This window comes from Eutrigla gurnardus, assembly GCF_963514095.1.
Source record: "Eutrigla gurnardus genome assembly, chromosome: 10".
NCBI lineage: Eukaryota > Metazoa > Chordata > Actinopteri > Perciformes > Triglidae > Eutrigla > Eutrigla gurnardus.
The window spans coordinates 17,915,339-17,937,411 of NC_139924.1; the positions used below are offsets into that span (position 1 = coordinate 17,915,339).

The window sequence follows — 22,073 nt, forward strand, 5'->3', positions numbered from 1 at the left end:
ACACACAAGCATTAATATTTTATTCAAATGCTGTTCTGCTTGATGGATATATTTTTGTTTTAATTACTGTACTAATGTAATGAAAAAAAAAATGTTGACCCTGGTTGCTTCATACTCTTGCAAAATGTAGGATGCAGAGGAACAGAAGAAGCCCTATGTTAGAATAATCCATGGTCCCTTTGGAACAGCTAGAGGGGAAATCAATCATGTCTGATACAGTAGAATGCATTACAGAGGCGAAAGATTACAGATTACACCGCTTGATTTATGAAACCTCAAAAACAGACTTCCCACTTAAGATGGATATAAAAGGCAATCCGTTTTCAATTGGGCTGTTTAAGAGTTACTTAAATTCCCAAAAAGACTTTCAGCTGACAACCCAATGTGTGCTAGTTCATATGGTTGTTGATGGATTCAGGTCCAAATATTGACATTTGAGTGCTAGGTATTTGAAGTTATGAATGTGTCTACTGGTCAAAACCCAGCTATTGTAATTGAATTTTGCCATCCAGGAAAGTTAAAATATATTATCATTTACCAAGACGACATACACATATCCATAATATATATTTTATAAGGTTTGTAATAGATTATCAGTGTATTTCCTTGTCAGATTAGCTTGCGCCATGCAGAGGAAATAGATTAGATGCCAGTGCAAACGGGGGGTAAGAAGTAAACAAATGTTTTTAACTTGCTAGCTAGCAAGCTAACTAGCTAGCTGGTGACATACCTCGTGCAAGATAGTTCACTGAACGGTTTTTCACTAAAAACTAAAGGTAACTGCAACTTTCTTGACTTGCCAAATTGTATGTAACTCGCACAACAGGTTCAAAACATATTTGTCTCTACATTGTGTTATTGATTTGATTGATCTCCACCTACAACATATTTAAATCATCCTTGTTGACATGCATCCTGGTATTGTGCTTGTTTGCAGAATGAAATGCACTAAATGTTGGCCTGTTAAGAGTTGTTGAGACATTTAGCCTGATCAGCAGGATTGATTTGCTGATGAACATATATGAATTACACCGTGAGTCACCGGAGACTGTGATGAATCAGCAGTAAAGTCCTGCTGAATGCAGACACACGGTCGACTTAGACGGGTACAGGAAGGGCTGGATGTACATTATGGCTGGTCTAGCCTGCTCCACAGTCTCCTTATCCTTGCCCACATACTGTAAGTGCTCCGACGCATACTTTGGATGGTACAACAGATTGAATGAGCTTCATTATTTCACAGACCTCAAAGTTCCCTCTGGAACCAATATACTATTAAAACGATTAAGTGGCTTTAATGAGGAATGAATTTCAACTGGCTCCAACTGTGGACAGACACAGACAGACGGGTCTAAATTTAGTTTAGTTCATACCATTAAAAGGCATGTGTGCATGACATGACATATCTCCTGTAACAGTGAGGCAGATGTCCACCTAGCATGAAAACAGGACCTTTCACAAAAGCGGTGAGTGTGCCAGTGGCAGACAGATTGTCTACAGACAGGGTACTTAATGAATCACCTACAGTGAAGGACGTCAACAGTTGGCCCGGAGTACAGGCTGTGAAAAGATAATGACTCAGGTTCAGATTGGTGAAATTTTTTTTGGAAGTCTTTCAGATTTTTAGACATTTATTGGAACTTAAGAATGGCTACTTTTTTTGAATAGCTCCATTCAATCCATCCAAAAATTAGAGGCTGTATATGAAAGGACCATATGCTCTGCTGTGCAGTTTATTTCTAAAATTCAGTATTTAAAGCTTCCCAAATTGGGTATTGTACAAACTAGCTAGGGGTGCTGCAAGACATATTCTTTCCTTTATTTTATCCCTTCTAAATGCGTCATCAACTCAACACAGGGCAAACATTCACATTAACTGATATTACAATTTTAAAAAGATTGTCACACAGTGTGTGTTTAATACAAATGGACAGCGGTGTCATATTCATCTCACTGGTCACAGCATAAGAAACAGAAGCAAAGTAAAGATATTTTCTAACATGGTTGGGCTAATTATGTGGTTTTTAAAGGGGTCATGGAAAATGAATCCCAATATATTGTAGCATTTTATAGATATTGATACTTGATCTTTGTTTTTTGTTTTTTTTAAGAATTGGACGCTGCACATCCAGGGGAGCTTCATTCACAGTCAGTCAACAGTCAGTTGTTCCTCTTCTTATATTTCCTATTGACTTTTATTATACACAATTAAAGACTGAAAGCATATTTTTTTGTATATGAGATGAATAATGTCTGAAAAATGTCTGTTTTATTCCAAATCAAGAAAATTAGCTCACCAGTCTACATCCTGAATGCATCGGTAATATATTATATATTCTCGCTTTATTTTCCTACATTGTATTGTGCAGAACTCTTCTTTCCAGTTTTGTCAATAGCCTGCTCTCCACACTCTAAATAATTTGTAAACACTAAAATTAAGTAAAAATATACTTATATAAACAGATTAATGCTGATAGTACAGGAAGAAATTATACACATTATGTCTTATCAAGATTTTATGTTAAAAGGTATGGAGCAGCGAGCCCGTTTTATGGAAGGAATCCGACGCAGACTCTTTAGCCAGCAATCTTTTTCCATTAAAGAAAATAAGCAATTAAAAAAAAACAATTCCTAATGGCAAAAAAAAAATTTTCTCGAGCTACTACCGCTTCTTTTGCTCCGTAATGACCGTCATTCCTGATTCATGAAAGGGCTATAGAGATCGCAATGTGAGGGTAAGACAGCAATACCTGCCAGGAGTATTTATCACAGGGTGGTAACCTAAAGCAGCGCTCAGACTGCCCTGTATCCCCATCGACAGGCACAGTAAATCTAACCAAATTGCCCCTTATGGACCTGGGGAGCAGAGATCACTGCAGAGATTTAGGAGGCCTTGAAGGCAGCTGGAAAACCCCTTCTACTCAAATGTGTGTGTTTGTGTGGTATATTGCACAAACAGTGACATAAGGTGATTTCTTACACCACGCCCTGCATTCATCAGGTTAAGGTAAATGTATGTGTATATTCATCATACTTAACACATTTCTCTCATTTTAATTAATTGCAGAAGAAGAGAAAAGCTGACGAGAGAGGATATTTTAACGCTGAATTTGCAGATCCAGTGTTAAACAAATAAAAAGCCCTGCCACACCAACATGCAGCCTCAAATTATTCTTATGTTGTAAAAGGCTTGTTGAATTTCCTAAGCAAGTTATAATAATGTAATTGACATTTAAAATCTGGTGTGGACAGAGAGATAGCGGGCAGCAAAGGTCAAACAGAAAAGGGTACAGCTGCAGAACACTAGCAGGGTTGTCGAGGCCATGTGATTCAGCCAGTGGAAACTACATTAGCACTGAATTCAGACACCCACTTCTGGATTTTATAGTATATAATGGATTATAGAGCAGTAGCACATATAATAGTTTGTGTGAAAATACATAACCAGGGTGGGGCTTCTTATAACAATGCAAATCAGATATTAGATACATCAATTCACATATACTCACTTGCACTTTGTAATATTTTCATATGAGAAATGGTTCAAGATAAATTCCAAATACCTTTACAAATACTTTTTTACCGATTCTACACACTTTTAACAGATTATTCTAGGGATACATTAAATGTCATATTAATGGACTGTTATACGTGTGCCATTTGATCAGATTGAGACTACAGGAGTAAGAAAGTGCCAAAGCTCAAAAAGGAAACAGAAATCAGACCTGACCTTATGTTTGTGCATGGTGAACAGGCAGACACCATCCTGGCCTCTCTCCTGGCTCTCATGGCCTCTCTTCAATCTCTGTCCCGCTGTTTCCTTGTCAGATTGTCATTTGTCCAGCATGCTTTGTCATCATCGCCAAGCCTCATAAAATCCCCCTTGTCCTCCTCTCTCATGCGGCACATCCGAAATCAATCAGAGGAAAAGTAATGTCACCGACTCAGAAACTGAAAGTTGCAAACAGAGGTGATACAGACAACACTTATTAAACTAAATTGCCTGTTCAGAAGCTGCAGGATATCCAGACTGAATGGACGCAAACACATCTAAACCGGTGTCCTCCTTCTTGCTCGCAATTCCTCACAGCTGTTATCGACACATCGTCTTTCCTCCCTGCATATCAAAAACACAGTGACTTTCAATTTTCATGTCCAGGTGGATCGGAGCCTCGTTTCCTACCGCATCACCTCACATCTGCTTCGTTGAGCCATGGATGAGCAGTTGTACGAGGGAGGATGGGTCAGGGATGTAAGCGCTCTGATTGGCTGGCTGGCCATGGTGTGTGTGTGGGAAGGTCCCTTTGGTAGGCTCCGTGCGAACGGCTATGCTTGATAAGGGTGGTCCTTCACCTCCTTTCCTCCTCTCCCTGCTTTATCAGCCTCCCTCCCCTGCTTTGCTCCCCTTCACATTTCTCTTCCTCTCCTCCTCCTCCTCCTCCTCTGTCTGCGCTACAAGCTGCAGGCATGCATTCGCCGTCCTCGACCAAAGCGCCGCAGCGTCTTTGTGAGGACCGAAATCAGTGATGCGGTGGCTGCATGCACACAAACGCAAACATGTAATATGTAGAAGGAGGGTAGCAGTTACGTCATGGATTCGTAGAATCTTAGGGACATAAGTACCCAGGCAAAGCCCATGACCCAAATTCACCAGAAACACACTTGCATCCTAATAACCACTGGGATGTACTGCTGTGATCTCGTGTGCAGCTGAGGCTGGCCAGGTGTGCAGCTACAGGCAGATAACAACCAAATCTAGAATAAGATTAGACAGAAAGCGTGTACTGATGTGAGATGAATACAAAATAAATAAAGGGAAACAAATATAAGCACAATAACAACAATAAAGACGACTGAATGAACACATGAGCACCGAAATGACTCCAACTAATGCGACCTGTAAAATAAATGAAATAAAAAATGTAATACATTATTGGAATATACGAGATTATAAGGACAATTTTAGTTATGTTTTGACTTGAATTCATACTGGATTGGATAGTAATTAAAGCAACACTTAAGAAGTTTTCCTCTTCGGTCCCCCTACAGGTTGGAAGCGGAATTGTCCATTACTGCCGTCGTAAATAATTTAGCCTACCGTCGCACGCACGTTATTTGTTTGTATGCAGAACCGGCTCTGGAAACGATGAACGATTTGAACGATGTCCAGTGACAAGGTAGAGTAGCTAACGCCTTAGCTAAGATTAGCTAACATGAGCCATAGCGATAGTTGCATATATATTAGCACAATAGCTAACGCCTTAGCTAACATGAGCCAATAAAATAATCGACAATGTATTGTACACAGATGCACACTGTTGGAAAAAAATTATTACCGGTATTATTTACAAGTCCAGCAGCAACAAAGCCAAGTCACCATCCGTCTTGCATTTGTAGCCTCTTTCAGCTCTCACCAACGAGTGTGAGCCGGTCCGATATTCACTCCAGTACGAGCTCTTTCTTTGTCATGCTCCCGTTTTCTTTTCTTCGCCTCATCGGACATTATACTCCTCCTTTTCTTTGCAGGCTCTGCCATGACGCCAATTTAAAAACTACCTAGCTGCAAGGTATCTTCCACGCACCTGCCGGGTGTTCTCCCACTGATCTCTACGCAGAGCCTCCACCTACCGGCTTTTGTAACGCTTGCCTTAAGCAGGTCAAATTTGTAGTCTCATTAGAACTACAAAACCGCTACCCGACGAGGCAAAGTTACATAGTGCGGTTACAGCCAATAGAGGGCTGCAGAGCGATTGCTGAAGTGCCGTTCACCCGGTTTTGAGGTGATGAACCACTGAAACTATTTTGGAATTATAATAGTAGGCTATATGAAATATTTTAAGGCACTAAAAACTCTTTAGTGTTGCTTTAAATACAATATGTCATATAGGCCTAGCTTGGGTGAATTATGCTCAACTATACGGATTCATCCTTTCCTTTTTTGAAAGTCATCCGGAACACGACACTTGTCTAACTCGTCTCTTTGCGAGTATCATTTTCTCAATATGCTGGATCCTTGCTTTTCTGAGGCTCCTGCACAAGGTAAATAGTAAGATCAGATTATGCTGACCTCCATCACTGGAAGCTAATATCTCAAACCACAGACGATGATCGATAATCCGGCAAACTGAGACAGCGGAAGAGCAATGCGGACATCAGAACAAAAGCCAGAAAAGGCGGAAAGTCCAATGCAGAACCGTTAACGAGAATCTCTACAGCAGCTGGCATGATAGCCGCGACAAGGACACGATCGGCTACGGTCACATTATTCATCGCAGCAGCCACTTATTTTTTCCGCAATACATCAGAGCTTCTGTCTGCCAACCAGACTCGCTGACAACTGACTCCCACTGTCTGTTTGTTTTTAAACATGCACATTGCAAACTTTCAAAATGCACTCCCATCCTGCCCACTTTATCCAGACGGAGGGCTTTTTGCATGCATTATTTACAGTTAGCTTGATAACAAACTAAGGATCGATCTTGTGCAGTTTGTACGACTCATGGCCACTTAGAAAACACCAACAACAACAAGGCTACAAGGGATACAGAAACAGATGTGACACGATCTGGTTTGTAGATCCAGGAGACACCGTATTTTCATGTATTATCACTATTTTAATACGTGACTAGATGGTCATATGAGATGCATAGATCTTCAATGCCATCTTCATTGCCTGAAAGGCTGCACAGTAAACAGTCAAGCGTATCATCAAATTCAATAACAATTGTCTAAAATAAGGAGTGTGTGGTGTGCTCACTGCTGAGCCACTGTATGAGGCTGACATGTATGCAGCTTTGCTTCAGCCTGAGTGGAGTCCTCGGAAAAGAAGCCAACATTAGCATTCTTACACATTATAGTTACATACTGAAAGATGATTTGCTTCCAAATTAGTTGTGATGTCACAAAATCATGCTTGTAGAGATACACACTTTAGACTCAGAAAGGTGTGAAAATGTCTGCCTTTAGCAGATGAATGCTAAAAGAAGCCTCTCAAATTCTGTACACACATCATTTTGCACAGTGACGTTCAAACATCCATGTGAAGTCACAAAAAGCAAAACACATCTTTGAGTGGACAGGGACTTTTCATTTGGCAAGATCAACAACACTTGATACTCGGGAACAAAAAGAAACAGAACTGTTGCATGAAAGCCTGTTTTCTCGAACGGTGCCGTCCATCTGCGAAGTCATTTATGTATCCCCCCCCCGACTACTTCAACCACAGATTGAAACAACTGGAGTTTAAGCATTAACTTCCCACTCTATTTCCATTTAAATTGCACAACTACTGGCCTGAAAGTGTAGTGTATGCAGACAACAAACTATTTCAAATGAACCATCTCTTGGTTGTGTGGACAGGGTCTCCTAGTGGTTTAAACCTGGCCCGGCCTGCTAGTCACCCACCTTGCATGACTGACCACTCAAAGCATAGCAGATATATGCATACCAGCAATACCAGAGCGCACACACACGCGCACACACCAAAAATGTAAGAGCTACCATGGTTATGACTCACTCACTTCTCACAGCTACATTTAAGTTTAAATTATGGTTTAAACACTACTATGTTCTGACCACCGGACATGATTTGTGGAAAATGCCACTTGTGTACACGTGAAGTAAAAACGTTGAAAACCCCATGTACAAAATGTAGATAGAGATATACAAATAAAACTGGAATACTAAATAAATGCATATTCAAGTTCTCCTCCACCAAGTTTAGGCATGAAGGACCAACTATTCATGAAACCCCCAGCATGTCTCCTGTGGTACACCACAAGACCAAACACATCGCATCACCTATCACTCACCTTTTCAGTTTGTGCCTTGAACCCCTTTGCTTGAGGACCGGCACAGTGTTTCTTGTGACGGCAAACGCCTTCACACCCTGAAGAATACAGTGTCTGTGCCCACAGTTTGTGTGTGTGTTTGTTTGTGTGTGTGTGTGTGTGTGTCCACAGTGCTGACCTGCTAGCTAAAAGACTAAAAGCTCCACAATGGTGTCCAACTCACAAAGCCCTGTTTGTGTCTGGTGCTGTTTGTCCAATAAAAGCAAACAATGGCATTCCATGGCTTGCAACTGTATTCACTGCAGGCCCCTCCAAATGTAAAGCGCATTCAGACACCTTGGTCGGGCGGACAAAGCCGTGAATCTGTGTCACATGCGGGGTGGGCGGGCCTGGGCAAATGGGGTGACAGGGAGGCCAGTCCCACTGGATCGCCAGGAGCCCACGAACACCGCGATGCATGCTCACACCTCTCTAGTGAAGGAAGAGTAGTCAGAAAGCAGACTTACCTGATTTTGTCCGGTGCACTGTCAGATCTGCAGAGGAAAAGAGAGGAGAGAGAATTCAGTTCTGGCATTCAGCTGCAATTCAGTGTGGGCTTATGCAACGCACGTCCACTTCAAATATCATTCATAATAGTAATAGTTTTAAGTGGGTACTACTTTATTTACCATTTTAAGCAGTTTAAAACAACAAAAACATGGTTTGAAACACCTAATATACTTTTAGCAGATATTAAGATATCTTTTATTGATAAGCCACTCCTTCCCTGAAGCATCAAATACAGGTAAACAAATACAATTATACAAACACATTGTATTCATAAATACTGATATAATCAGGTTAAATCTACCTGTGAATGATGTGTACATATGAATTAACAGGGATTCATTATTTAGAATGCACCGCATAATTATATCTAATTTAAATAATCATGGGTGAAAGGAGAAATTGTCAATCATTGCCAAATACGTTAACACAAAAATGTCCTCTTATGGAACCGTTTTATACAGTAGTGTTATTACACCTGCTATTACATCACTTTTTTCAGAAAATAACACAATATTATACAGATGACACAGATTTAAATAATATCAACAGGTGTCTACGGTTTCATATAAGCATTCATTTAGTGCATTATTCAACATGTCAAATATAACGTGCTTAAATATCTCCAGTTTAACAAAGTCAAGTATAAGTCATTACTGAGTCACTAATGTTAAAGACCACAAGCCAAGACAGGAGTCTTGATGGACACAAAGACCAGGAAGTGGATCACATCCCTCCAGACCTCTGATCTTTATACTGGTGATGAATGGTTTGGGGCCAAAACACATTTCTGATCTGCTGCTCTGTCAGGTGTTTCCAGAGAAGCAGTGATCAGTTTTATGCACAGCATATCTGGACCACATTCCCTTTAAACTAAGGCTTAAGATTTATGCCATTGCATTTTTTTTTAATTAGACTTGGGACTATGTATTCATAGTTAGTAATATATGGCAATATATAAACACAATATATACTTGCGTGTCGCAAAATGTTTAAATAAAAGCGCAGTGAGATTGTACAGTGACTTGAGTAATAAAATCGTATTGTGGGGCTTCTGGTGATTCCCACTTCTACTATACCAATAAACTTGCATTGCTAATACCTGCTTAATGATGGGATTGAAGTAGATTCTCACTGTACAGTAGTTACATAATTCTACACTGCGATGGCATGTCTCAGTGTGTAATCCCGATCTACAATCATGTGCTGCGTCATCTTCACTGGTGAGTCATATTACGCTGTCTATGTGAAGTCATACTGCCATATTACATAACTCTATCTGCAGTTATAGTGGAGTTCAACTTAGCAGAAGCCTAAGATGCAAATAAACAACGGTGACGCAAATGAGCAAACTCGTCTTGGCGTCATCACCCAAATTTCATCCGCCTCTCTCTCCCTGCACCACCATGCATGCGCTGATAATCTGCTCGAAGCAGCTTAAAATCCCAGCTAGTGCTCCGTATTAACCAGCAGCCGGCTTGTCCCTTCTGCAGAACACGCAGCTGCACACAGCACACTGCAGCACACAAGACAAACGGCAACAGACAGCAGCAGGAGCAAAGCAAGACCGACGGACATGGAGACGACGAGAGGAGTTGTGCAGAGGCAGCGGTGCAGCCTCCTGGCAGAGATGCAGCTGCTTTTACCTGCAGAGGAGACATGACATTCCGTGCCCTCTCACGCCGGCTACAGAACGCTGCTCTCCCTGCAGCTGCTGCAGACGCCCGTCTCTAGCTATCACCAGCACAGCAAAGAGGAGAGCAGCGAGAAATCCCATAGGTTTGACAGGTGCTGTTCCTAATTCGAGCAAGTGGAGACACCGAACGAAAAGAGTGTGCGGGAGGGAGAGCCAGAGAGAGAAGAGTGCAGGAGGTGTAGTGAACGGCAGACAGAGCTGAAAGCAGCTAAGTGGGTGGTTGTTACGAGGCTAGACGAAGAGGATTCCTACACGTTTTTCTGTTTTTATCAGAACATTCCCACAACTTTTTCGGTTTTTAGAAAGTTGGAATCCCCACAGTATTCACACCCACGATGATAAAATCACCAGCAGTTTCTTCTCAAAATCCTTGGATTACATTCTATTTTCTGATGTTTTGCAGAGGCTTAAAAAAAAGTTAATTTAGTTGAAAATTAGCCAGAGTAACAGAAGAAACCTCGGGGCTATTCCTGTCATTTCTTGCCTTAAGATTTTTTTGTAAGATATAAGTCAAAAGTAAAAATCAGCTTAGCTAGTTGAAGGCTTGAATTACTATTTTGAAGCGAGAAAAAAAGGAAAAATAAATCAAAGCTATTATGGAACAGACAATCTATTAACCATTTTGTGTAGCAGGATGAAAGAAGTGCCGCCTGATGGGGAATGCAGGCAATAAATAGACTGGTGTGACCATGACACATTGACAATTTGAGTTGATTATTCATCCCAGCGGCATGAATAGGCACGGGAACTGGTACACCAGATAGACACAAAAACCTGCACTGTACGTGCCCTGATTTGCCCCTGAATTAAACTGTGAAAATAAGAAAAGCAAAATACGCTGTATATCACCAGCACTCAGTTTGCTGAATGTCCAGTACAGTGAATTTTACAAAATTTCCTGGAATCAATTCTCTGATTTTGAACAAGCAACAGTTAAAACACCTACTTTTTTTTCTTTTCAGAGGCAACACACACATGCCAACAACAACAACAACAACACAGACACGTGCATATGTTGCTCACCTCTCCTTTCGGATTAATGGAGTCAAGAAGCGAGTGCTGTCATCTTCATGGCTGCTCTGCTGGCTGCTCTGCTGGCTGCTGCACAGCACATGAAAAAGAAGTGCGGCTGTCAATCATTACAGCGTGGGTTATCTCATGAATTAGGGTTTTCTCCTCATTTATAAGTTACTATGTAAACTGCCATGGTATACACTGACACTGCATACAAGGCAGGAAAACATGAAGAAAACAAACACAGCATGGAAAAAGTAAACCCTGTTGTATAAAGTTAATTTTGGACACTACATGTATCTAGGCCCCTGCAGGACAAACATATCACATTCTGTCATAAATCTCTTGCTACATTGCCCGACATCAGCTGTCCAACTTTCTTCACTTTAAGGGTCAAATTTGACAGCAACTGTGAAATTGACTGTTTATGGCAATGTGGCCTGTTTGGATTAGTGTCCCCTTCTATTCATGCACCTAACCAGTGTTCACACTAGAGGGGGCTATATGACACAGACTATGAAAAAGATAAGGATTCAAGTTAGGGATTTCTGACTGTCACTACTTTTCAAAACAATGAAGTTCATTAAGAAGTTTAAATTAAGATATTTGTTATCTAGTTACTTTCACATTTAATTGTCAAAAGTCAATAGTTAAAGTTGCAAAAATGTGTGACACTACGTAGGCTTGGCTGTTAAATAAAGGATAATTTCCCCATTTTGTCATTCCTTCCACACGGTGACATTTAAGAATAAAGCCAGTCTGCTGGGATTGGTCTTCATTAATTCACACTCTGATACTTTAAATATAGTGGGAAGGGAATGTACAAAAAAGCAGATTTTCAGTTTAGCCACTTTCCGTATAGATGTACCCTGAAAATAGTTTTTCTATCTCTATAGTAGCCATTACCAATGATTTAACCTGGAATTGAAAATACAAAAGTGGAATAATCAACTCAATATTAATTTATCTCATCAATGAAACTACATAGAATTACCTCACCAACATACATTTTTTTTTAAAGAAAATATAATTTAGACAGTGAGTATAATACTCATTGAGCAGTCAAAATGAAGGTTTAGTGGTGAAATCTTTAAGTAAAGATCTGCTTTAAGCATTTTTTATACTGTCAATGAGTGTGGAGTGAAATAAAGCTACTTTAATGTTGGGAATATGCATGTGTTCATGAAAAGCAAAGACTTTCAAGGTCAAATTCCAAATTGAGTACACATTTGGTGCATTTGAGATGGATGCACATGAAATTTATACTATATGTTAAAAGTAGGGATGTTCGATTTTGCCCAAAAATAAAATCCCGATTTTCTTCTCTCAAAATCCGATTTTCGATTACGATTACTTTGTGAAATGACAAAAGGCAAAGAAATTATTTCAAATATGCTGTTTTTTATTGAACATTTTGCAAATAATTTCCCCATTGGGATTTGAGTGCAAACCTTGCTCTTATTAAACAAAAAATCCCTCAAGGGATTAATATAAAGAACAATTAATGAACTTCTGCCATCTGGCTTTGCTCCATGTTATCTTGTTTTAGACCTCTTGTAAACAAAAAAAAACAATCCATTTGGGATTGAGAGAAAAACCTCACTTTCACATGTATCTTAAGGTGTGTCCATTGAACAAAAATGAATGAATAAAATGCAAAACTTTAACTTTTTGAAAAATTGATTTTACGATTTTCACGTTTTTAACATCGTCCTAACTACATAACCACGATTCAGATTTAAAATCGATGAATCGAACAGGCCTAGTTAAAAGTACAGTTAAACCAGTGGGTTCATTCAGAAATTGCCAACTTTTCACCACATATCAGCCTACATTGTGGATCATCCCTCAAAGCTCACACCTCCTCTGCAGCAGGTGCAGTGTGTCTCCCAGAGGGATCACAAACGGGCTGGAAACGCAGCAGATGTTGTTTGTTCCAGGTTTGTGCAAGTGTTTGTACCTGTATCCTTTTCCTTTAGAGCATGTCCTTTTGAAATGACGAGGGCGCAAAGTCGTCATGGCATGTGCCCCCGCTGAATTATTTATTACTCTTACACAAACATGACAGCGAGGAGGCGTAAGCACATCCATCCACACTACACAGTAAACTCCTATAATGGTGCATTATTTGGGATTTTCTTTTTTCAATCTAGAATGCAAAACACAGCTGCTCTCTACTCACAGACTCCAACCCCCTTCTTTTGATCCAGATCAATCATACCTGCATATTTTAAGGATCTCCTCATCTTAGCCACACGGCCTTCTAAATTCTAAATAGATACATTTGAAGTTGATGCAATGGTAACGTTCAGGGTAATGTGTGGTATCTCGCCACTCGCTCCGATTCATTCTCCATTCTCTTTGTGCACAACATAGAGAAAAATTGTGAACTAACAAGTTATTCAACTACATTTGCATCATCTTACTGCTGCTGTGATGAAACAACTTTAAGAGCTGGCAGACGTATTAATAATAACGGCAACTCCCTGGATTTCATGTTTTTCTAAGTTGCTTTGTGAGAGGTTGTGTGTCTGAAATATTTAAATGCTTGGACGAGGTGGAAGCAAGTGAAGCCGGGTGAAAGATACTGCACCACCTCCTCAAAATAGCCCTGCTGTTATCAGCCTGCAGAGCAGCGGACTCTGTGTGTCATGGACTTACAATCGCACACACACACACACACACACACACACACACACGGACACACACATGTGCACACACAGCCGTTGCATCACAGAAAGTAAGACAAACACTTGACAAAGAAAGATTAACTGACCGGCTCCACTTTGAGGTCAGAGAACAAAGAAGACTGGACACCTCATCACAAGCTTTATGGATTCAAACCAGTCGGAGTGGAACATAACACAGCGTGTAATTAATCACTACCCACAAGAGAACACAGCAACCTAGTAGAAAATATGAATATTAAGAGTATTCAACCGTTTCCATGAGCAGAATGCTACATTAACATCGTTCACAATTCACCAGAACCCATGAGCAGACCGAAAGCATCAAATTTGACTAGTAACGATTTGCCATAGTCGTACATTAACTCGGCGACTACGGCTGGTTCAGTCACAACCCCTGGGTTGGCACCTGTGAGTCAAAGTGCTGGGCAGCCATGAGTGTCCAGTATTCATTTGTAGTGTCTGACCATTTCTGTGACTGACAATCTGACAATAACAACCACTTCACACCATCGTTGGTCAGCTGTTTTAAGGTGTTTCTCTCTCTCTCTCTCTAGTTCTCTTTTTTTCATGCGAGTGCAACACGACAAGTTATTTCCAGGAGAAACTGTCTGAAAATGGGCATCATTATTTCTTGCACCTCTATGCAAGCTGAGTTTTCACCGCTGCCTTCGGTCATCTATAAATACTGGGCTTGCTTCCTGGGTCTTTACATATGTGCAGCTCCCGAGGTCCACTCCAAATCTCATTGTACTGTATCTGCACTACATTTTTTATTCCCCCCCATTTATTTTGCTTCAGACCATTTTAGCTGATTAAGCATTAAGTATTGTGTCGAGCAATAAATAAACCTGCCTGGCCGTGCATTGCTGCAGGTGCAGCTCGGGTAAGAAGAGCAGGAGCTGAATCTCACAGACAACATCATCGGTGAGCAGATGCTCCATACTGCATTCTGTGCATTCACAAAGTGTCTCAACAAGCAGCTGGATAGCGCTATTTTAGAACAGTCCTCCATTAAATATTAGGTTGCCCACAAGGCAATAATAACAATTTAATGTAGGCACGAGTACAAACTGTGAGTGAGAACATTGTGTACAGCAGTACACTGTATCCTCGCAATTTAACATGACTAAACCTATATCAATAATGAAACAAAGCTAAACATTACGATCTGGATTATTCATGTCACTCCCACACTGCTTTAAGCCTGTACTTTTTTGCTTCATACGTGCTGCTAGGAACAAGCAGCAGATCGAGGAGGAGCCACGTCGTCTTAACGTCACAGTGTGGTATTAAGCTAATAAAAGGCTTGTTAGACTCACTTACTTACTCATGGTGCGCTGGATAATGACAGTATTTCACACTCAGTGATGCTGTCAGGGGTTATGCACTCACGTCTCTGGAGAGGTGATGTCTTCCACTCAGACGAAGATAGCACGTTGATGGAGTGAGTAATGAAGTCTTTCCTGTCTGCCATCTGTTACCAGTGATAACTACTAGGATAGATCATAGATGGCAAACACTTGGAGACATGACATGAGAATAAATATGAATATTTTAACCCTTTAAGCTTAAACTTGTAGATTGTGGAAAAAATGACATTATGTCTCACGAATGAAAGAAGTTGGCCACGTCTGATTCATTTTCTATGACTAATCCGAGTCCAAGGTCGGTGTGCTGTATGATTTCAACATGATAGAATTCAATTGATTGAAATCTTTTGGGTCAGTGTACTCTACAAGTACTTCAGTTTCATCTCACAATGCGTCGTTCCCTGATTTTAATCACAGCCAGCTGAAAACATTGCAAAACGGCGGCTGTGGCTCCGAGGTAGAGTGAGTCGTCCTCCGTGTGTTAGTCAGATCCCAATGGACTTGTCATCAGTGTATGAAAGTGTGAGTGTGTGTGTGTGAGTGTGAGAGAATGTTGACGTGTCAGGTAAAGCACATTGAAAGGTTGGAAAGACTAGAAAAGACTTCTGTTCAGCTCTGAATCAGGGTTTCTGACAGCCAAGTGTTGCTCAAGGGAGCGGATTATCCCTAAAATGAGAATAGCTTAACTGTCAGGCCACCTTAAGTGAGCCTGAGCCAACGGTAACTTTGGGGCTAACCCCCTTCACTTTAATCAGCAAGTTAGCAAGTAAGACAAGGGAACATGGCTTGTGTCTTGAGGAATATTACCATTATTTCTCTTATGTTTTTCAACCTTTTAGATATTACCTGAAGGAGGTTATTTGTAAAACACGTAGTTTAAAAAACAAAATTATCTGATGTTTAGGAGGGGCATAGAGGAAACTTTGCCCTGTGCAATACTCAACATTTTTATTTAAACTAATACTTTTTAAAAAACAGAGCAGAATCAAAGTATCGCTTCTCGTGAAAAAATGTTTTTGATTGTGAATTAGTCTTTTTTTATTTTTTATTTTGACGGGTCCAAAATTGATGTTAACCTCTGTGTAGATGTGTGACGTGTGGCAGCAGCTTCTAGCAAGGCTTGTGAGCCAATAGAATAACGACGTTGGTATCACGTGGTATCTCTGCGTAGTCAGGGGTCAAGAGTCCTTGGGGTTGCCAGTTAGTGTGGAAAAAACGGGAAAATGGCTGAGTTTGCCAGTAAGCGGGCGGCATTTCGGTACCAGTCCCAAGTAACAAAAGTAACCCAAATGTATGTTGCAAAATTAATTCATAGCACAAAAGATTCATTACTTGACATGACTGAGAGCGACATCTAGTGGCTGGATGTTTTCAATGTTGTCAACAGCACCTTTAACATTGTTGGATACGACGGAGCCCTTCTAATTCAACATGTCTAAATGAGGACAGTTAAGCTACTCTACTTTGTGGACCCTATGACCTTTCCCTCTGTGCCAATGTCACATGCTGCATCTCAGGTGTCATTTTATCTCACATCCATGCAACCGATAGGAAGAAACCCATTGATTTTGTAAACCTCCTCGACCTTTGCTGTAGTACTGCTGTCAAGCCAAGCTTTTAAGTTTCGGATGACCCTGCAGTATCTCCTGAGCCCTTTTTAAACACACAACATCTAGTGTGTAAATGTTGCCAAGAGGAAGCAAGCTGTTAACTTTGGTGACCCCTGCAGAGGTCTGCACTCTGCTGAATCCATTCTCTGATTAATTATCATTCCAGCAGCTCAAATGTGTGAACGATACATTTCTTGTTAGTGTAACCTAGACCTAAGTTTTCCTCTCTAATCCATCGTTTGATCTCACATTCTCTGATCCACATGTAAACAAACAGTAGAGCTCAACAATCAAAACACAAGGATTAGCTTTAAATATAGAAAAGACAAAACAGATTAGCTGGTCTTCTAATGTCAGGAAATCATCTGGCTTTCTTAAAACTGGTGTCATGTGTCACTTAGGGTTTTCCTGCAAGGAGGCTTTTCCAGTACTTTTCAGGACAGTCAATTTCATCTGGTCACACTTCACTACAAAACAGCAGAGTCATGAAGCCAAATCCCAAGCACATTACAAGACCACAGACCGGAATAAAGATGAAGCGAATGGATCCTGCTGAAAGAGCACTGCTGAATCGTTACAATGGTTTTACAGAGAGATAAGGGATGCCATTCTGTGTCTTTGGGTTGCTGCATTTTAAAAAACAGTTATGTTTCACTTCAGAATCTTTAGAAAAGTACCTGACAAATCAACACTAACTACCTCCTGTAATTAAATGATGAGTGGTCATTAAGCTGAACGCTGTTGATCAAGCTATTTCAGAGATTTCTCTGAAATGGGAAAACAAAACAAAACTCTAAATGTTCAAGCTCCTAAAATACCCGAGTTGACATGACAACAACTGAACTCCTTATCAGTTAGTGATGGAAGACATTAGTGCAGGTAGCAGGGAGCCTTGGAGCAGCATGGAGGCAATAGGGAAGATGTGGGGGATAGGAGGAGAACGAGGAGAGGGAAGGAGGGAGGGCCCATACCAACCTGCTCTCACTGACTTGCTCCCTCTTCTGTCGAACCTTCAGCCACTTTCTCAACAGGAAACGCTTACGTCGCGGTGACGCGCTGGGCGTGGAGCAGCTGGACCAGGAGGAGGGGGCATCCTCATCGCTGGATGGCGTGATCTCAATGGAAGGCAGCTGCAGGTACTCCTTGGAGCCGGAGCGGGATTTGGCCATGAGGCGCCCGACGGTCAGCTGCCCCCTTTCGTTCTCCCTCTCGCTGGGCACGTTCCTCATTCGCCGCATCTTGAACCTCTTGCGTCGGAGCGTCGGCGTCGAAGAGCTGGATCGCACGGAGCCATCCGACACTGCGTTGCGTCCTCCGTCTGAGTATGCTGGGGCATCGCTTGGGACGCTCACCTGGAGCGAAGGGGGTCTAAGAGTGTCACTCATAGTCCTGGCTAGCTTTCTAAAGTGCAAATACACTTTCTTTTTTGTTACAAGAACTGCAGCTTGAAGGGCAATTAGCTACAAGAAAGGTAGGTCTAGTGCTGAACAGATGAGGCACAATTTAGGTCCTTGACAATCTTTAGTTCACCTCTCACAGCCCCTGCTTGTTCATTTAAAACCCTCTCCACATGACAGCCAATGGATTAAAAGACTGTCTAAGTAGTCCTGATAGCAAAACGGAGCCTGATCAAGTCCTGCTGTTCCTCAGCTGTTGGTTGATATGTATCAGCTCAGTGGTTGGCTGACAGACTGAAAAGCAGTCTTGTGGCAGTAAACCCAGTCTCTCAGGCTGGAGAGGAGAGGGCTGGATTAGATAACAATGGGGGCTACTGTTCTGAGAGCAGCGGATGAAACATGTATAAGGTCTGTCAGGGAGTGTAACACAACTCCTTTGCTGGTCCTCCACAGGGACTGGCAGGCCAAGTTACACACACATCTCATTGGTTACGCTACAGCCAAAGCTGTTACCTCAGCTGCTATTGCTAATGCTAAAAGTAAGGCACCAACTGTCAGCCCTTGAATATCGGTGCTGACGGGCGTGCTAAGAGGTTGCTCGTTGTCCCTTTGTGCTCATTTTAAAGTTGCTGCAGCAGAGGAAGACACTGGGTTGTGCCCATGCTGGATGGTGAGGTCCGTCTCGTGCCCTGGTGTGTCGCCTTCTCCACGCAGTTAAAGCCTACAGGTTAGAGGGAGGTGAGAGGGACTGCAAGGTACAAAGCAAGACTGAGGGTGACGATGTCCAATTTAAGCAGCCAGCCACACACACACACACATTCACACAGGCAGATAATATCACAAAGGCAGGCATAGTGCACAGGAACACACACAGGCAGATAGCACGAAAACCAATCACAGGAAACAGGCAGCTCATGACTAAACTCTGATCTAATGAACATACAGTGCCTATCCACCACCATGCATCAGCACCTCTTTGTCCTAAAAACTGCACGTGTCACAGATCTTTAAACATGCCGTCAATCTCCACAAACAAAGTCAGAGATATCAGACAACCACATACATCACAGCCAATGTGCACAATAGATATCTAAATAGTGGCCAACTGCTTTAAAGGTCAAAGGGCATTCACAAAAATTGATAAGAGCAACAGCTGGCTGCCTGTTTAGTGAGAAAGCTTCGGTTCGGCTGAATGTGGGCCAAGACAAAAACCTGTCAGTTTTGAAGGTGGAACTGTCAAGCAATCAGAGGAAAAATAAAATAAATTGGGGTAAACCATCGCAAAGGAAGCGGCCGGAGTTAAGAGAGATCAAAACACGACAGAAAAAAAACACCATCTGCGTTCTTCTCCTGGCCTACGCCAGAAGAATGACGAGAATAATTGGTCTGTACATATGACTTCTCAGCTGGGCATCTATGAAGTGAGAAACAACTCGCAGGTGGAACAGCTATGTGCCTACTGAGATAGAACAGAGAGCACTGAATAATAATACAAGCACGTACTACCTAATAATAATTTGTATCTATTTCCCAATCAATTAGAGCTGGCAAATGATATTTATATGACGTTTACAGATGATACGTTTTAAAATATAGTCAAAAGGTTAAGCCAGGAAGTTCCAGTGTCAAAGATCTTTAGAAGATTATTCTATTTCAATATAATTTCCTATTGGAGGGCAAGAGCACTACACGTGTTGCAGTGTACGTGAATCAGCTTAACATGGACCCAGTCTGTTGCCTAGCAATACAATTATGTGGAAACGGTCTATAGACTTGGAAGATCATAAATGTGGAAGGGGCTTGTGCGTAACTGATTCGGAATCTGAACAGGCGTTGTGTCTCCTGTAAATCTAAGCTTTGTTGCTGCTCCTACTGAGAGAGGAACTCAACCATGCAATAATCTACCCTAGAGGGGGGGAAAACATGAAAAAGCCCTTTCTTAAATGGGACAACTGAGAAAAGGCTTGATCTTAGAGTTGATCCAAGAGACTTAACAGAAGTGGAGTTTGACGAGTGCACTACAGAAGGTACTGTAATGTTAAGACAAAAAATGATTCCAAAGTTTCTGGCAGAGGGTTTTAAAGCTACGGCCAAGAGAGCTTACGTGATTATAAAGCTCATCTAATCTTGCATCCCGAAAGTTGGATTATTAAGGACTGCTGAAATATAATGAGACAAAAATAACTTTCATCATGTCAGTGTCGGAAGAAATACATCATGAGTGCCATGTGATGTAATACAACATTTAACCTATAACTGTGGTGAACACGCAGATACAGCGGTCATGGGCGTAGCAATATTATGTTATCAGAATCAGCTTTCTTGCACATGCAGGGAATTTGAATAAAAAAAAAATCTCTTTCAATTAACTTACATATTAAAATATTTCCATCTCGGGTAGGAACAGAAACAACAAAGCTAATGGTACACATGCAGTGAAATAATTGTGTAAATATACATATTATGATTCAAATGTACAAGTCAAGTGTCCTCTAAGTTGTAAACTATTTCAAAGAAATAAATACTGAATTGATATACAAAGACTGGATTATGTAGAGTATACAAGTAATGATGTCTACATAGGATTTAATCAAGCGTAGCGTTAGTTCTGGCAGGCCACGACGTCAAGCTCTAAATCAGCAGCAACAGCGTAGCTGTCAAAACCGAGGAGATCAGCTGACGGCTCAGCTGACTCCCCGTGCTCGCTTCCTATTGGGAAATTGCATTCAGAGCGCGCTATTTAAACTGCTCTAGCCTGACCTCCGTCGTTGCTCCCTCTGCCGGCGTTTCAACCCACCTCCACCCCAGCTCCTCCAGTCATCTGTTATGTACCTTACCATTGTTCTTGTTGGTTGCTCTGCTCTGTCTGGGGTTTTTCTTTGCTGCTGCGCTCCCTGCTTATGCCGTTCATGATGGCTCATGAAGGGCAGGAAGGTGCTCTTCCTGCCTCAGGCTTTCCACGCAAGTGCGTGGAAGAGCAGGGAGTCCCAGAGCAGTACCATACCGCCAAATGAAACTTGTGCAAATAAATAAAGATTCTTTTTGACAAAGTGGTCCTGACTGAACAGTATTATATTGAGTGAGAGATGATATGCACTTATTGAACAAATTGTGCCTTAAACGTGATTATTTATTATGGCAGCAGTGGATGTTTTGGTGCAAGATGGTTATTGCCAGTATGACTGTTGAGTGTTCGCCAGAGTGACAGCCTGTGTGAAGAAACTGCTCTTGTGTCTAGTTGAGTTCTCTAGCGCCTCCAAGAGGAGATAAGTTGAAACAGCTTGTGAAGGGTCTGCAATGGTGTTTCCTGCCCATTTCCCAACTCTGGAGGTGTCTAAATGCTGGATGGAGGCACCAAGGATTTCGTCTGCAGTCCTGACTGTCATGAGAACTGACTGAGGATTATTGATGTATAGAACTGTATCACCATCTCCTTAGGCAAATAGGCAGGAAGTAGAGCCTGTGCTGGGACTCTTTACTGTCTATGTTGGGGGTCCACTTGAGGTCCTGGGAGATGGTGGAAACTTGAAGGCTTCCAGAACAGACACAAAGTGTTCAGGACGCTGATGGGGGGCAGTGTCGGGGCCAGGGGCTCGAAGTTGATCCGACTACACCAGAGGGACAGTTCTCTATGTCTGTATGCAGACTCGTCAAGCGTCCCGGATGAGGCCGAAATCAATAAATATTGTGTCCATAAGTCATTTTAAAAGCATGCAGACAAAAGGTTTCCAGTTAAAAATGTGAATGTTAACCATTCACACCATTAAACAGTGACCCACTGCATCAAGCCGTTTATTAACGTTGAGTCAAAGCATTGAGGTCAACAAGCACCGGCACTGTGTATTGACCTTAATTTGCAGCTATAAAAATATCAGTGTTGATATGGAGCAATGTAGAACCAATGCTGTGGTGCTGAAAGAAGCATGTCTGACACTTGCAAGGAGATTCCTTATTCAATAA

The 22,073-nt window shown here is 41.5% G+C and overlaps 1 protein-coding gene across 6 annotated transcripts in view; it reads right to left on the bottom strand.

The window, feature by feature from the left end:
• Window positions 1-18,193, bottom strand: part of gramd1bb (GRAM domain containing 1Bb) — a 63,349-nt gene extending 45,156 nt beyond the window's left edge. The window contains exons 1-3 of one of the 6 annotated variants that reach the window (XR_014597887.1): window positions 17,692-18,191; window positions 11,056-11,133; window positions 8,297-8,323 (exon numbers count right to left, since the gene is read on the bottom strand). Coding sequence is in view for 1 of the 6 variants with exons in the window: in XM_084020208.1 (XP_083876334.1) it covers window positions 8,297-8,323; window positions 11,056-11,133; window positions 17,692-18,101 (515 nt within the window). In the remaining 5 variants the exon portion in view is untranslated. Of the gene's footprint in view, window positions 1-3,730; window positions 3,928-8,296; window positions 8,324-11,055; window positions 11,134-17,691 lie in introns of those variants that run through there. The other 5 variants (XR_014597888.1, XR_014597889.1, XR_014597890.1 and 2 more) reach the window with 5 other exon arrangements.
• Window positions 18,194-22,073: the final 3,880 nt, after the last annotated feature.